Genomic DNA, 18,186 nt, shown 5'->3' on the forward strand with positions numbered 1-18,186 from the left:
TACAGGCGTGTGCCACCACGTCCAGCTAATTTTTGTATTTTTTGGTATAGACAGGGTTTCACCATGTTGGCCAGGATGATCTTTATCTCTTGAGCTCATGATCTGCCTGCCTTGGCCTCCCAAAGTGCTGGGATTACAGGTGTGAGCCACCACGCCCAGCGTGGAAAATTTTAACAAACATTCCACATGAGTCGCAATGGGATTCATGTTTCTAAATATATATTACTTAAAATTTTTTAAGTTTATTGCTCAATATTATAAATGTTATTTATTTTTGTTTAAGCTATCAATTTCTGACAGACATGTCATAACTTATTGATCGTGACAAAAAAATTCACAGTTTTTTGTTCTACCAATATTTTTTGTTTAATTTTCAGTATTTGTTTTAAATTTTTGAAGTTTTCTAGATAGGTGGTGAGCCAGTTAATTTATTGCCTTTCAACTCCAAATCCACCTTTCATTGTCTGTCTGTAATTGTGGGACATTTCTCACTAAGCAGCTGGTATGATGTCAAGCTTTGTCAGTAGGAAGAACTGACAAATACCAGAAGAGTTTCCCTTCCTGGCTTCTGCTTTGCTTCTTTTGTTCCTGTGGCATTGGCCTGGTACACAAGAGACTCAGTGAAGCTCACTCCCTACTCCTGGTAGGTTCCCAATTACAATTGCCATAAAAAGAATAAAATACCTAGGAATAAAGCTAACTAGAGAGGTAAATTATCTCTATAATGAGAACTACAAAACACTGCTAAAAGAAATCAGGGATGACACAAACAAACCAAAAAACATTCCATGGTCATGGATAAGAAAAATCAATATTGTTAAAATGCCCATACTGCCCAAAGCAATTTACAGATTCAGTGCTAATTCTATGACTCTACCACTGAGATTCTTCACAGAAGTAGAAAAAAACTAATTTTAAAAATCATATGGAATCTTAAAAGAGCTGAAATAGTGAAGAAATCCTAACAAAAAGAACAAAGGTGGAGGCATCACTTTACCTGACTTCAAACTATACTACAGGACTACAATAACCAAAACAGCATGGTCTGCTACCAGAACAGACATAGATCAGTGGAACAGGTTAGATAACCTGGAAATAAGACCACATACCTACAACTATCTGATCTTTGACAAAGCTAACAAAAACAAGCAATGGGGAAAGTATTCCCTATCCAATAAACAGTGGTAGGATAACTGGCTAGCCATAGGCAGAAGATTGAAACTGAATCCCTTATACCATACACAAAAATTAACTCAAGATGGATTAAAGACTTACATGTAAAACCCAAAACTATAAAAACTCTGGTAGACAACCTAGGCAATACCACTCAGGACATAGGCATGGGCAAACATTTCATCACAAAGGTGCCAAAAGAAATTGCAACAAAAGCAAAAATTGACAAATAGGATCTAATTAAACTAAAGAGCTTCTGCACAGCAAAAGATACTGTAAACAGAATGAATAGACAATCTACAGAATAGGAGAAAATTGTTGCAAACTATGCATCTGACAAAAAAAAAAACTAAAAAGTGGGCAAAGGATATGAACAGACACTTCTCAAAAGAAGACATATATGTGGCCAACAAACATGTAAAAAAATCAACATCACCAATTAGCATCAATGATATATAAAGAACCCCTATGTAAAGGACTCTCATTTAAAGAACTCCTACAACTCCCAACAGCCAAATATAAAAAAAAAAAACTAAAAAGTGGGCAAAGGACATGAACAGACACTTCTCAAAAGAAGACATATATGTGGCCAACAAACATGTAAAAAAATCAACATCACCAATTAGAGAAATGCAAATCAAAACCACAAGATACCATCTCACACCAGTCAGAATGGCTATTATTAAAAAGTCAAAAAACAATAGATGCTGGTGAGGTTGTGGAGAAAAAGGAATGCTTTTACATTGTTGGTGGGAGTGTAAATTAGTTCAACCATTGTGGAAGACAATGTGGCAATTCCTCAAAGACCTAGAGGCAGAAATACCATTTGACCCAGCAATCCAATTACTGGGTATATACCCAAAGGAATATAAATTATTTTGTTATAAAGATATACGCACACATATGTTCATTGCAGCACTATTCACAATACCAAAGACCTAAATGCTCATCAATCGGTGTCAGTGTTCTTTATCCAATGACAGACTTAATAAAGAAAATGTGACACATATATGCCACAGAATACTATGCAGCCATAAAAAGGAATGAGATCATGACCTTTACAGGGACATGAATGAAGTTGGAAGCCATCATCCTCAGTAAACTAACGTAACAACAGAAAACCAGATACTGCATGTTCTCACTTATAAGTAGGAGCTGAATGATGAGATCACATGGACACATGGGGAGGAATTACACACACTGGGGCCTGTCAGTGGGGGGCAGGGAGAGGGAGAGCATGAGGAAGAATAGCTAATGCATACTGGGCTTAATACCCAGGTGATGGGATGATCTGTGCAGCAAACCATGATGGCACATGTTTACCTATGTAACAAACCTGCATATCCTGCACATATACCCCGAACTTAAAAGTTGGGGGGAAAAGGAAAATAAATGCAATATTTATAGAAAATATTTATAAGAAAAAAATTTAGTTCACAAATTAGGAGGAAATATGCAGAAACCAGGTATCTGATAAAAGACTTGTATTCAGAATACATAAAGAACTCCTACAATTCAATAATAAGACAAACAATTGAATTTTAAAATGGATGAAAGATTCAAACAGACATTTAAGCATGGAAGATTAGCATGGCTAATAAACTCAGAAGATATTTAACATCATTAGTCCTCAGAAAAATTCAATTAAAACCACCGTGACATACCACAGCACACCCACTAGAATGACTACAATCAAAAAGACAGACAATACAAGTGTTGGTAAGAATGTGAAGAGACTGGAATCTTCATGTACTGCTGTTGGGAATCTTAAATGGTACAGCCACTTAGGAAACTCATTTCGCAGGGATTTTTTTTTAAGTGAAACATAAACTTGCTATTTCGGCCAGCAATTCTACTCCATGGAACATATCGAGGAAGCATGAAAACATGTCTACACAAAGACATGTATGTAAATGTTCAGAGCAGCATCATTCTCAATAGACAAAAATTGGAAATATTTCACCAGCTGGTAAACAGATAAACAAAATGTAATTTATCCATGCAAAAGATACTATTCAGCAATTTAAATGACTTATATACTGATACGACATACTACAACAAGGGTACAACTTAGACAACTGCTACAACAGGATTAAGTCTCAAAAACGATACACTAAGTGAAAGAAGCAAGACACAAAAACCACAAAAACTGTATATACCATCATTCCACTTATGTGAACTATCTAGTGAAAGGCAAATTTACAGAGATAGAGGGATTCAGCAATTACCCAGATCTGGAGATTTGAGTGGGGATTATATGCAAACAGGCATGAAGGAATATTTTGAGTGATGCAAGTCTTCTAAAACTGGATTGTGGTGATGGCTGCACAACTCCATAAATTTACTGGTAATCATTAAATTGAAAAAATAAATTAACATCACCTGTAAAAAACAAATGACTATGGTGTACCCCAGAGAAGAACACAAGATTACTTGTTAGTATTCAAAGCCAGGCACAGTGGTTCACGCCTGTAATCCCAGGACTTTGGGAGGCTAAGACAAGAGAATCACTTGAAGCGAGGAGTTTTAGATCAGCCTGGGCAAACTAGAAAGACCCTCTCTCTACAAAAAAAAGAACATAAAAATTATGTTCTTTAATAGTCAGTTTTGGCACCCTTAAAATAGTAAGGGATTAATGACATTGTGTTCACACCAGCCATCATTTAATCTTTGTAACAGCATCAGTAATACCATGCCATTTGCCCCTACCTCAGTTATGTATTCAGGAAGTAAAGATAGCATAACATAATACACCAGAATTACAAATTACTGTGAGATAAGTGGAAAGAGAATGAAACGCTTTCATCTTCATTTTTCGGGCAAAGACAAAGGAGTTGCTGTACAACAGATTTTTGAAGTAGTCTTTTCTCGTACCTACACAAATTTTTCAAACAAGATATAGAAGGCTGTATCGCATGTAGAAAAAGGTCTCTTGAATAAAAGCGTGAAGAGACAATATACTTTGCAGATAGCAATACCAAATAGCATACGCTCTTAACATATTACAGGAAATTACCCACAATGCATTGCCATCCCAGGAAGAAACCAAAAACCCTCTGTTGTGTTTGTAAATAATAGAAAAGAACCTTATCAAATCAACCCTGGATGGTGGGTTGGATGGGGAGTGAAGGAGAAACTACAACTTTAGCTACACTGTATAGATGTTTTTTAATGTATTCAGATATTACTTGTATGGATAAAAATAAACAGAAACTTTTAAAGCCACTTACTTCTGCATTATAGAAGATAACTGAGCCACACTCATTACAGCCAATGCCAAGGGCACTGTCTGGTCCAAGCCCTGAGTCTGAGCCTCAGGGTCTCAGATGAAGCAGCAAAGAGTCAGAGTTCCCAGGCATCTGATGCTGAGGAAACTTAAGTTTCATTCATTGATATCTACTTTGCATTCAGCTTCCTATACGCAGGTTCCCTTGGCTTTCTCTCCCAATGAACGTTTTCCAGACTGCCCAGACCTTGAAGACAGTTTTGCTAAATTTCTCATGCACCGAGGTTCAGTCATTTCATGATGATTCATTGGGTAGTATTTATTGACACCAGGGAAGCCCAATGAATGGGCCTGACAATTCACCTGACAGTCCTTGGGCAGTCTTAAGAGGAAGGTAAAATCAGGCAGAATGAAAGACACACGAACCAGTGCCCAACACAACTATTCTTAAACCACATAGACAGTGGCCATGAAAACACCCAGAATAGTTTTTTTTCTAAAAGGTCAGACCTATTTTTAGGATGATGATGATGATGGTAATTTTTTTAACCATTCACTGAGCACCTGATACATGATGCTGGAGAAGAGGGCTGGCACTATCAAGTGAGAGAAGCAGGTTATAAACCTAATAAACAGTAGAATTCCAGTTCAAGATGACTGACTAGAGACATCAGACACCTGCCCCCTTCAGAAAGAAGAAACAAAATTATGACTAGACAATTATACCTCAACCCTCAACCAGATTCCTTTGGAGAACACATGGGAAATACCTGAGGCATATAAGATAAAGGAAGCAAACATCCAGCTTGGCCAAGATCTGCCTGAACATGAAGGGGTTCAATATTGCAGGGAAAGGGTAAGAGAGAGTTCAGCAGTCCAGCAAGCCTGTGGACTGCTACAATCTGAACCATAGGAGAGCTCTTCTACCTGCACAAATCCTGACACTGGCACAGACATTGAGTAACAGGCCCCATGAGGGCATTGCAGCAGACAAGGATCTTGCACTGGGTCATTCACCCTCCCATAAGACCTGAGTGGTTGTGGCAGGGCATCATTTCAAGAGTGCAGCCTTCATGGAACTGCATTCTGCCCTGGGAACAACAGCCTCCATACCTCCACATCCCAGGAGCTCCCACTGACATTCCCCAGAGTCCACTTTTACGGCTTGCAGCAGCACAGCACTGGATGGACCCAAAGGTACTGCAGGGCTTCCAGCACTCCAGCCCACAGAGAGTTCCCAGTACTCTAGCCCACTACTTTCCAAGAAAAGATGATGCAATGCAACAAAAAGGCAGCCCCTGGGACAAAGGAATCCAAAGTTCACACTTTCCAGAGACCAAAGAGTTCCTTGTTGGATGCTGTGAGAAGTGATCCCATGCCCAGCGCTGGCACAAACTCTGTGCTCAGCTTTGTAAGCATAGAATGAAATCCCTTTCACCAGCAGAGTGTCCTCTGTGTTCAGGTTGTCCCATAGAGAATAAGACCCTTCTTCCCCCTCTGCACACCTGCTCCTGTTGCCACCAGAGGCTGGGGTGGTTGAACCAGAGGACTACCTGTCTATGGTGGTAAGTGGTGACTGCAACCCCACTGACCATGAGGTTTCTGTGCCCAGACTTCTGCATGAAGATAGAGCCCCCAACTACCATCACATGGTGCTATGCTGCTGCTGCAGAAAGCAGGAGAGCCTGAGCCCAGCATGTCTGGAATTACAGGGAGTGACCCCACACTACAGTCACCACCAGAGCTGTTGAGGACCCAGAAGGTCCTCCAAATAAAGCTACTCCTATCATTCATACCATGTCAGCTGCCCAGGGACCCAAGAACCCACTCACCTGCCTGGCCCACTGCTGCCACTACTGGCATCCAAGCAAGCCATCTGGAGGCCAAAGAATCAGCCCACTGTTAAATATCAGCACAGTTGCCAGCACATACACTGCCATGGGGCACAAAGACAGGCATGCTTAGTCCACCACTGTGGTCTAAGAACTGACCCACTTGGCTTCCCAGGTCCCAGCACAACTTCACCACACCCTCTGTCAGTAACTGCACCCTAACCCTCTGAGGAAATCACACAAAGCACTAATGCTGTTTACAGCCAAATAAATCATACAGAATAACACTAGTGCACATACCTAAAATCAAAGTCAAAGTGCCCTACCCAACCAATACCACAGACACATCTTCAGGGAACAGTCCTCCCCTTTGAAAGTACATTGAAAATTAGGAAGAAGCAACAGTTACACCAGATGCACAGATGTCAACATAAGAAGAGGAAACATGAAAAAGCAAGGAAATATGACACTTGCAATGGAACACAATCATCCTACAGCAATAGATCTTAATAAAAAGGAAATCTGCAAAATTCCAGATAAATAATTCAAAATACTGATTCTAAAGTTCAGTCAGTTGCAAGAGAATTCTGAAAAACAATACAAAGAATCAGAAGAACAATTCAGGATATAAACTAGCAATTTACCAGATATATATATATTTTAAAGAACCAAATAGAAATTCTGGAACTAAATAATTCATTGAAGGAAATACAAACTACATTTGAAAGCTGCAACGATAGACTAGATCAGACAAAAGCAAAAAAAAACAAAAAAACAAAAAAACCCAGTCAGACAAAAACTTAAGAAAAAACTAATTTTTTTAAATGAGAAAAGCTTTCATGACATTTGGGACACCACAAGACAACCAAATATACAAATTATCAGTATTATCAAAGGCAAAGAGAAAAATGAAAAGATTATAAAACCTATTTAATAAAATGAGAGATGAAAAATTCTCAAGTCTAGCAAGGGATTTAGACATTCAGATACAGGAGTCTCAATGATCCCTATGCAGATACAATGCATAAAGGTCTCCATGATACATTATAATCAGACTGCCTAAAGTCAAAGATAAAAACTAAATCCTAAAAACAGCAAGTAAAAACTGCCTACCCACCTATAAAGGAAATCCCATGAGACTTACAATGGATTTCTCAGCAGAAACCTTACAGTCCAGAAGAGAATGGGATAATATACTCAAAGTACTGAAAGAAAAACAAAACTACCAAAGAAGAATACTATATCTGGTGAACTTAACCTTCAAAAATAAAGGAGAAATAAAGTATTTCCCAGATAAGCAAATGCTGAGGCAATTTGTCACCACTAGACTGGCACTACAATAAATGATCAAGAGAGTCCTAAACCTGGAAGCAAAATAATGACATATACCATCATAAAAAAACATAAAATTACAAAACTCACTGATGAAGCAATCATACAAAGAAGACAAAGAACTTAAATGGCACCACTCCAGAAATACACCAGACCACAATGACAAATAATAAGAAAAAAAGGGAAAAAGAATATATAAAACAACCAAAAAACAATTAACAATATGACAGGAACAAAGCCTCAATAACAACCTTGAATGTAAAACAGATTAAATTCTCTACTTAAAAGATATAGAATGGCTGCTTAACAATAAACGCACCTTACAGTAAAGACACATATAGACTGAGAGTAAAGAGACTGAAAAAAATATATTCTAAGCAAATAGAAACTAAAAGTGAGCAGGAATAGCTATATTTATATCAGATAAAACAGACTTCAAGCCAAGAGCGGTGAAAACAAAAAAAGATGATTAAGGTCATTATATACTTATAAAGAGATCAATCCAGCAAGAAGATATAACAATTCTAAATATCTATGCACCCAACACTGGAGCACCCAAAATTATAAAGCAAATAATACTGAATCTAAACAGAAAGCTAGACTGCAACACAATAATAACGGACTTCAACACCCCATTCTCAGCATTACACAGATCGTCTAGACAGAAAATCAACAAAGAAACATTGGATTTAAACTGGACTTTAAGACAGATGGATCTAAAAGACATTTACAGAATATTCTATCCAACAATTGCAGAATATACATTCTTTTCCTTAGCAATTCTCCAGGATAGATTACACGTTAAGCCACAAAACAAATGTAAAAAATTTTTAAATCAAAATCATATCAAGTATCTTCTCAGACTACAGTGGAACAAAACCAGAAATTAATATCAAGCGGAACTTTGGAAATCATACAAATATATGAAAATTAAACAATATGCTCCTAAATGACCATTGGATCAATAAAAAAATAAAATTTCTTGAAACAAATGAAAATGGAAACACAACATACCAAAACCTGAGGGATACAGCAAAAGCAGTGCTAAAGGAAAATAGCAATAAATGCCTACTCAAAAAAGGAGAAAGGTACAAATCCATAATCTACAACCCATCACAAGGAATTAGAAAAGCAAGAACAAGTCAATGTCAAAATTAGCAAAAGAAAAGAAATAATAAAGATCAGAGCAGAACTAAATGAAATAGAAACTAAAAATGCAACATAGAAAAATCAACAAAATGAAAAATTCGTTCTTTGAAAAGATAAGCAAAATTGACAAACTGCTACCTACACTAAGAAGAGAGGACACTTAAATAAACAAAATCGGAAATGAAAAAAGAAACATTACAACTGATACCACAGAAATACAAAAGGCCATCAGAAACTATTATAAACAACTATATGCTGACAAACTGGAAAACCTAGAGGAAATGGACATATTCCTGGACACATACAATCTGCCAAGATAAAATCAGGAAACAATAGAAAACCGGAATGACCAATAATGAGTAGTGAGATTGAATCAGTAATAAAAAGTCTCACAACAAAGAAAAGTCCAAGATCTGATGGATTCACAGCCAAATTCTACCAAACATACAAAGAAGTAATACCAATCCTCCTGAAACTATTCAAAAAATTGAAGAGGAGGGAATTCTCCCTAACTCATCCTATGAGTGCAGCATCACCCTGATAGCAAAATCAAACAAGGACACAACAAAAAAGAAAATGATAGGCCCATGTCCCTAACGGACTTAGGTGCAAAAATCCTCAACAAAACACTAGCCAACCAAATCCAACAGCACATTTTAAAACAAAATACAACATGATCAAGTGGAATTTATATAAAGGATTCAAGGATGGCTCAACACATGCAAATCAACAAATGTGATACAACCGGTCAACAGAGTGAAAGATAAAAATCATATGATCATCTTAATAGATGCAGAAAAAGTATTTGATAAAATTCAACATCTCTTCATGATAAAAACTCTCAACAAACCAGGCACAGAGGGATATACCTCAAAATAATAAAGGCCATATGCAACACACGCACAGCTAACATCATACTGAATGGGGAAAAGTTGAATGCCTTTCCTCGGGACTGGAACAAGACAAGGATGCTCATTTTCACCACTCCTATTCAACATAGCAGTGGAAGTTCCAGCCAGATAAATCAGGCCAGAGAAAGAAAGAAAGAAAAGCCATCTGATGTATTTTGTATATCTTTCCCCTCCGATTCACATGTTAAAATTGGATCCCCATTGTTGGAGGCAGGGCCTGGTGGGAGGTGTTCAGGTCATGGGAGCAGATCCCTTATGAATGGCTTGGTGTCATCCTTGCAGTAATGAGTGAATTCTTGCTCTATTAGTTCCCACAAAATCTGATTCTTAAAAAAAAGCCTCCCTTCTCTTCTCTTTCTTCCTTCGTCTCACCACGTGATATCTGCTCCTCTTCACCTTCCACCATTTGTGGAAGCCCCCTGATAACCCTTACCAGAAGCAGATGCCATGCTTCTGCAGAACCATGAGCCATATAAACAAACCTCTTTTCATTGTAAATTACCGGGAATCAGGTAGTCTTTTATAGCAATGCAAAATGGCATTGATCATGGATATCATAGCAATGCTATATGATCCAAATTGGAAAAGAGAAAGTCAAATTGTCCCTCTTTTCTGATAATATGATCTTATACCTAGAAAAACCTAAAGACTGTACCAAAAATCTCCTTACATTTGATGAATGAATTTAGTAAAGTTGAGGATACACAATCAACATACAAAAATCAGTAGCATTCCTATACACCAATAATGATCTAGCTGAGAAAGAAATCATGACAGCAATCCCATTTACAATAGCTACTAAAAAAAATAGGCCAGGCACAGTGGCTCATGCCTGTAATCCCAGTACTTTGGGAGGCCAGGGTGGGAGGAATGCCTGAGCCCAGGAGTTTGGAATCAGCCTGGGCAACACGGTGAGACCCCATCTCTATTTGAAAAAAAAAAAGAAAAGAATAAAGAACAAAATAAAATAAAATGCCTAGGAATAAATTTAATCAAGGAGGTTAAAGATCTCTACAAAGAGAACTACAAAACTCTGATGAAAAAAATTGAAGATAATACAAACGGAAAAACATGCCACACTCATGGATCAAAAGAACTAGTACCCTTAAATAATCACATTGGCCAGGCACAGTGGCTCATGCCTATAATCCAAGCACTATGGGAAGTTGAGGCAAGAGGATCACTTGAGACGAGGAGTTTGAGACAAACTTGGGAAATATAGTGAGACTCTATCTCTACAAAAAATTGTAAAGATTAGCTGGATGTGGTGGCACACACTGGTAGTCCCAGCTACTCAGGAAGCTGAGGTGGGAGGATCACTTGAGCTCAGGAGTTTGAGGCTGCAGTGAGTTGTGATCATGCCACTTCACTCCAGTCTGAGCAACACAGTAAGACCCTGTCTCTAAATAAAATTAAATAAAATATAAAATGACGATATTGCCCAAAGCATTCCACAGATTGAATGCAATCCCTACCAAAATACCATCACTCTTCCCAGAATTTGAAAAAACAATCCTAAAATTTATATAGAACCAAAAATGAGCCCAAATAGCCAAAGTCCTCAGCAAAAAGAGCAAAGCTGCAGGCATCAATCAAATTACCTGACTTAAAAATACATTACAAGGCTACAGTAACCAAAACAGCAGGGTAAAGATATAAAATAGACATATAGAATAGAGAACAGAATGGAGAATTCTGTTCTCCAGATGGAACAGAATAGAGAACCTGGAAATAAAGCCACCATATTCACAGCCAACTGATCTTCAACAGAACTGACAAGAACTTACAGTGGGGAAAGGACACCTTCCTCAATAAACGGTGCCAGGAAAATAGGATAGGTACATTCCAAACAATAAAACTGAACCCCTATCTCTCACCATATACAAAAGTTAACTCAAATGGATTAAAGACTTAACTGTAAGACCCAAAACTACAAAACTACAAAATACTGGAGAAAACTCTCCTGGACATTGGTCTAGACAAAGAATTTATCATTGAAACATCAAAAGCATAGAAGACAAAAAATATATATACAAATGGGACTTAATTAAACAAAAAAAGCCCCTGCACAGCAAAAGAAATAATCAACAAAATGAAAAGGCAACCTGTTGAATGGGAGAAAGTACTTGCAAACTATTCATCCTACAAGGAGCTAATAGATAAAACATACAAGGAACTCAAATAGCTCAACAAGAAAAACATAGTCCCATTGAAAAGTGGGCAAAGGATATGGATAGACATTTCTCAAAAGAAGACATACAGCCAATCGGTATATGAAAAAAGTGTTCAACATTAATCACCAAGAAAATGAAAATCAAAACCACAATGAGATATTATTTTACCCCAGTCAGAATGGCTATTACTAAAAAGACAAAAAATAACAGATGTTGTGAGGATTCAGAGAAAAGAGAACTCTTGTCCACTGTGGGAATGTAAACTAGTATAGCCACTATGGATAACAGAATGGAAATTTCTCAAAATACTAAAAATAGAATTACCATTCAATCCAGCAATCCCACCACTAGGTATCTACCCAAAGGAAAAGAAATCAATATGTCAAAGAGATACCTGCACTCACATGTTTACTACAGCACAATTCACAATAGCAAAGATACAGAATCAACCTAAATGTCTATCAATGGATGAACGGATAAAGAATATGTGATAATCCAAACACTATGGGAAGTTGAGGCAAGAAGATCACTTGAGATGCCACAGTGGATGGCATTCTCCCCATTTTACATGTAAAGAAACTGAAGTTTAGGGGAGGTGAAGTGACTTGCCCATGAACACCCAATTAGACTGTGGCCAGCCAGGAGAGAAAGCCAGATGTGTCTGCTCCAGGACCCCTGCCAACTACTACTGTCCTAGAGCAGGACCACATTCACTTGGAAAGAGAGCTCACAGGCAGGATTCGGAGTAAGCAGAGTGTTGGGTTAAATCACAAGGCCCAGGACACTGAGGAGCTCTCAGGTGAGACTGCTGAGGTCAGGAAAGCAGCAGACACGAGGTGGCACCACTCAAGTCACAGGCAGGACCCTGCTCAGAGCTGGAGATCTAGCCAGGAACCCCGAGCCCCACTCCCAGTAGGCTGGCAGAATCTGTGCTTGCCCATCTACCCCATACATCATGACGCGTCCATCCTTGCTTCTGAATGGTGCCCCCACTGTTCTCTGCAAGAAGGTTCAAGGGTCCAGACAAAACTCTACTGGACCAAAGCAGGCAGTTTCCCGCAGGCTCCACCCCCACCGCCTTCTGCCTGGATGCTTGCACCGAGCCATTTCTTTCACCTAAGAACTGCAGGCGGGTCCGGCTGCATCCACACTCTCCCGGCAGGAGGTGTCCGCAGGAACCACAGGTTCCCAGCAGGGCCATCCAACGCAGTCCTCGACCCTGGTTACCCTGACCAGTGCCCAGTCCCAGGCCACTTGACCCCAGGAGAATTCCCCACCATGCAGCCACCGGGCAGCCACCATAAACCACCCAAAGCGGGCCAGTTGTGCTAAGAAAAGTACTGAACGCTGCCCAGAAAGTTGAAGTTCCCTCCATAACACTGACACCAACAAGCAGGTCCCTGATCACAAGCATGAGCCGCCGGGTTTCATGAACTCCTCAACTGAGAAATGAAAACAAGTCCAATGATCTTGGAGTAAAACAGAATTTTTTGGAGATGCTCACATAGAATACCTAAGCCCCACGTTCCAAGAATTGTACTTCAATCGCTCTGGGATGGGGCAAATAATCTGCATTTTCCATTAACCTACCAGAGGATAACAGTGCCACCAAGTGATGACAGACCACTGTCCAGCAAGAGAGACTTGATTTAAATGTAAAGACTATCCAAATGAATACTATGCAACCCTAAAAAAGAATAAATTTTGTAGAAGGGGAGGGAGATAAATAACATGTATGAGATTTGCTTTTAAATGCCCAAGAATATTCTGGAATGATAAAATTTAATAATGGTTCCCGCCAAGGTGGGACATCACATGCTTAGCAAAGATGTCAGGAAATGCTTTGTTGTCCCCCGTAAGCACTTTAAAATATTACCTATTCCAAAATCAGAGCTGAGTACTTTCTCCTATTAACACTGGTGGTCTAGTGGTTAGGATTCGGCGCTCTCACCGCGGTGATCCGGGTTCGATTCCCGGTTAAAGAACCAAGAAGTGTAGCAGGACCAGCCGCAGATAAAACTCCTCAGACACCGGATTAAAGAAGGAAGAGGTTTTTTATTCGGCCGGGAGCGTCGGCAGACTCGCGTCTTAAGAGCCGAGCTCCCGGCCGAATAAAAAACCTCTTCCTTCTTTAATCCGGTATCTGAGGAGTTTTATCTGCGGCTCGTCCCGCTACAGAGCTACACCTTCCCTTTCACCGCCTGGACATGCCACGCAGAGGTGCCTTTCAGCTGACACAGGTCAAAAACGCTGACATTGTGTAGGTGTATCACCTTAAATGGAGCTGGACAAGCCAGACTCCGTTCTGCTAGTTCCTGGCTCTTGGGCAAGTTGGTTAACCTTTCTGCATGACATTTTCATCATCTATAAATTGGGCTAAAACAGACCTCAGAACTGTAGTTTAGGTCAAATTAGATAAAGTTAACCATACTTCAGCTGACTGTAGCATAATAGAGTTGGCCCTCTGGAAACACGGGTTTCGCATTCGCAGATTCAATCAACAGAAGACCGAAAATACTCGGGAAAAAATGGAAAATAACACAATAAAAAAACAATATATATAAGGCCGGGCACGGTGACTCACGCCTGTAGTCCCAGCACTTTGGGAAGCCAAGGCGGGTGGATAGCTTGAGCCCAGGAGTTCGAGTCCAGCCTGGGCAATATGGCAAAACCCTGTCTCTACAAAAAAATGGTGGAACGTGCCTGTAATCCCAGCTACTCAGGAAGCTGTGGTGGGAGGATCACCTGGGCCCAGGAGATGGTGGTTGTAGTGAGCAGAGATTGCACCACAGCACTCTAGCCTGGGCGACAGAATGAAATTCCATCTCAGAAACAAACTATATAATAAATATATATATATCTGTATAGCAACCAGGGGTATAGTATTTACACTGTATTACATACTATAAGTATTCTAGAGATGCTTTAAAATAAGTGGAAGGATGTAAGTGATACGCAAATGTACACCATTTTATATGAGACTTGAGCATCTGTAGATTTTGGTATCCATGCGGGGAGTCCGGGAACCAATCCTCCATGGATATCAAGGGAAGACTTTAATTACTACAGTACCAATTATTGTAATAAACAGATAATGCAGGGGCTGCCATCGTCACGCAGGATCCCAGCTTTACTCTCCCTTCCAAGACCGCTAAAAAGATATTACATCGATGTACAAGCTAGGAGAACCGAAAAACGCACGCCACTATTCGTCAACAGTAACGCGCAGGGCACTTCCGGGACGGAGCCTGGGAGGATGGATTTAGGACTCGGTGTGCTGGTTTGGCACTGCACCAGTGTTACGTGAACCTGAATCGGTCTTCAACTCCGCGTCTGAGGTCAACGCAAAGGACAAGAACTTGATACTGGAAGCCAGGCCCTAGAGCGGCACAGATGCTCGGCCCCCCAGCGGCCCGTAAGAGTATTTCCCCAGCGTGACCGACCAACCACAGCCACCGCTATTGGGCAGCAGGGGTACCTCCGCCTCTAGGGCGGGTCCTCCAGGGGGCGGAGGATTGCGTGACATTTTGCGACTTCGGTTCAGCTGCCGTCATTTACAACATAATTGGCTTTGCAGTGCGCATCCGGGTCTGCGTCAGGAAGGCCCAAGATTCCGGCGCTCGAGGCTGAGCTCCACAGCGTGCGAGGCTCCACCAGTAGCACGGACTCCGATCTCCGGGAGGCGCCCCCAGGGCTCCGAGGACTCGCCCCACGTCGCGCGGTCCTGAGCCCCGTCCGCCCCAACCCGCCTGGCCTACCACTGACACCTGCTACCTCAAAGAGGACTTCGCCGCCCGCGCCCCCCGCCCCCACGTCCTCTGCCAGGCCCAGGAGCGTCGTCCGCAGCGCCGTCGAGGTGATGGACAGCCGGCCCCGCAGTCCCAGCGCCTGCCTTGCGCCCTGGTGGGGACAGCAGCCAGGAGGACCAGGCCCTGCCAAGCGCAGCCGATTGGAGGAGCCCGCGGGCCCCGAACCCCGCGCGGCGCCCAGCCCGGAAGACCCGGCGGGGATCCTGGCCGTGGACGCGCTCACCTCCGTGGTGGTCCTGGCCGCGGGCTGTGCCCTGCGTGTGCCGCTAGAGAACGTCGACTTGGTGCTGGAGCTCGCGCCAATGTCGGTCCTGCGAGTGTCTCTTGGTGGACACACCCTCATCCTGATCCCGGAGGTCCTCCTAAGCTCCGTCGACGAACGCTCAGGAGCGCAGAGCGACTCGTCTGCCGGCCTGGAAGTGGACGTTTTCCTGGGCGCTCATGGGGAAGACGTCGTCGTCGAGCAGGAAGTCTTCTGCGCATCTGTCCCAGAGATCGCTGCCCAGGAAGAGGCCTACGAGGAGGACGCGGACTCTGAATTTCCGGAGCTCTGCATGGACTCCGCATCCGGCTCAGCCGCTGGGCTCTACCCCTCCGCTAGAAGTATGTTTAGCCCCTACCAGGAGGGCCCCATCCCAGGGCCCTGTGCTCCGGCCTCCAACCCCAGTTCAGAGAGACGCTCTCCAAGCCCCATCTTCGACCCGGAATTCTACCTTCTGGAGCCTGTCCCCAGCTCACCTCTCCAACCTCTACCTCCCTCTCCAAGTCCAGGTCCCCACGCGCGCCCGGAGCTCCCAGAGCGCCCTCCGTGCAAGGCCCGGAGACGCCTGTTCCAGGAATGAGCTGCCTCCCACAATCCCTTGCCACGCTACTGGGCTCCAGGCGTCTGCCTCCTGATAGCCGTCGTGTGGATGTTGCGCAACCTACAAGGATCTCCGAGAGTGGATGACAGATAGATGCTTTTTTGACACAGGCTGCGTTGCAGAATTTTGGATCAGTGGCTGACTTAGAAAGTCTGGAAAAAAAGATCCTCCTTGGCATAAAACTACGCTAGTTGAAATACAGTCTACTTTCAGACTGTGAGATTGCTGCATCGGGCCTGTTTTGTATGGAAGTCACCCCTAGGCAGCTCCATTCCCCCTGGTTTTGCTTTAAACTTCAGTTCCAGCAATTTTCTCTAAAAATCCGCCCTTCCCGAGCACCTTACCGTGGCACATCTTTTCTCCCAAGTTAATTACTAAAAATAATTACATTTATTTTGTTTAATGGGTTTTGGCCCTAGTCTCTGGGCTAATTTATGACGACCTTCTCACCATGGAATTTTTCTCTATGGTGGCCTGAACCCTTTGGGGGGGATCTTGCAAATAGTTGTACCTGGACAAATGTTTGTTGTTTGCAAAACAGACAGAACTGGAAATAATGATCATGTACCCTCCTTTTTTTCATGATTGGCTTAGCAAATTGTTTATGTTATTGGGCTTTATTTTCCCCCCAACTCTTAGAGCCAGCTCTTTTTCATTCATTACTTCTTGTATATTTTTAATATAATTATTTTATCCTGGAAAAGCTTATAATTCTAAGACTCTGTGTGTGTATGTGTGTGTTGTTTGTTTGTTTTTTGACACGAGAGTTTCGCTCTTGTTGTCCAGGCTGGAGTGCAATGGCACAAACTCAGCTCACTGCAACCTTCGCCTCCCAGGTTCAAGTGATTCTCCCGCCTCAGCCTCCCAGGTAGCTGGGATCACAGGCATGCGCTACCACACCCGACTAATTTTGTATTTTTAGTAGAGACGGGTTTCACCATGTTGGCCAGACTGGTCTCGAACTCCTGACTTCAGGTGATCCATCCACCTCAGCCTCCCAAAATGCTAGGATTACAGGCATGAGCCACCGCGCCCAGCCGGAAATAATATGTTTCTTAGGTTGATCTTGTATCAAACGCAATTACTGAATTTCTTTAATGGCGTATGTGTAGATTCTCGATTGATTGATAAAAATAGTATCTCCAAATAATGAGAATATTGTCTCTTGACAAGCTTCTTACATCTTATTTTTCCTTAATCTTTTATATTGGATATTACTTCAAGTCCAGGTTGAAAAGTATGGTTAATACGGGCATTCCTGTTTTATGCCTTGTGTTAAAGCTTCTAAATTTTACCATAAAGTATGATCTTTACATGGTTGTTAGATAACCCATAATCTATTGAAGTAGTTAATTTTCAGTCTTTCAGATCATGAAAAAGTGTTGAATTTTTGCTTTGTTTTTGCCTAAGTTACTACAAAGATGTTATCAACTTGTTTTAAATGTTGACATTTAATTATTTGTGTGTATACAATAATACGATACAATAGCTAGATGGACCCTTGGGCCACCAGAGTATGTACAGAAACCTGGCAAGAGCGCTAATGAGACCAGGCTTTGGGGCTGGTCCAATTTAAAACAATTGGATGCTTTATGAGGACCTGAGGAGACACAAGTGGAAGGAGAAAGGCAGTAACTGCAGGGTCCATTTAAGGTTTTAAATGTTAAAAATTTAAGAAACTTTTTTTTCTGTATGAATAAGATGACTTTTTGTAATT

General features: G+C 41.5%; 2 protein-coding genes across 2 annotated transcripts in view; one reads left to right on the forward strand and one right to left on the reverse strand.

Moving 5' to 3' along the window:
* Window positions 1-18,186, reverse strand: part of MRPS22 (mitochondrial ribosomal protein S22) — a 331,159-nt gene that overhangs the window by 268,419 nt on the left and 44,554 nt on the right. The window lies entirely within an intron of this gene.
* On the forward strand, window positions 15,657-16,448 carry LOC105523326 (proline-rich protein 23C). Its single transcript, XM_011958120.1, has one exon. It carries the CDS (start codon window positions 15,657-15,659, stop codon window positions 16,446-16,448), a length of 792 nt encoding a protein of 263 aa, XP_011813510.1.

The sequence above is a fragment of the Colobus angolensis genome, unplaced genomic scaffold (genome assembly GCF_000951035.1).
Source record: "Colobus angolensis palliatus isolate OR3802 unplaced genomic scaffold, Cang.pa_1.0 Scaffold46, whole genome shotgun sequence".
NCBI classification, from domain to species: domain Eukaryota; kingdom Metazoa; phylum Chordata; class Mammalia; order Primates; family Cercopithecidae; genus Colobus; species Colobus angolensis.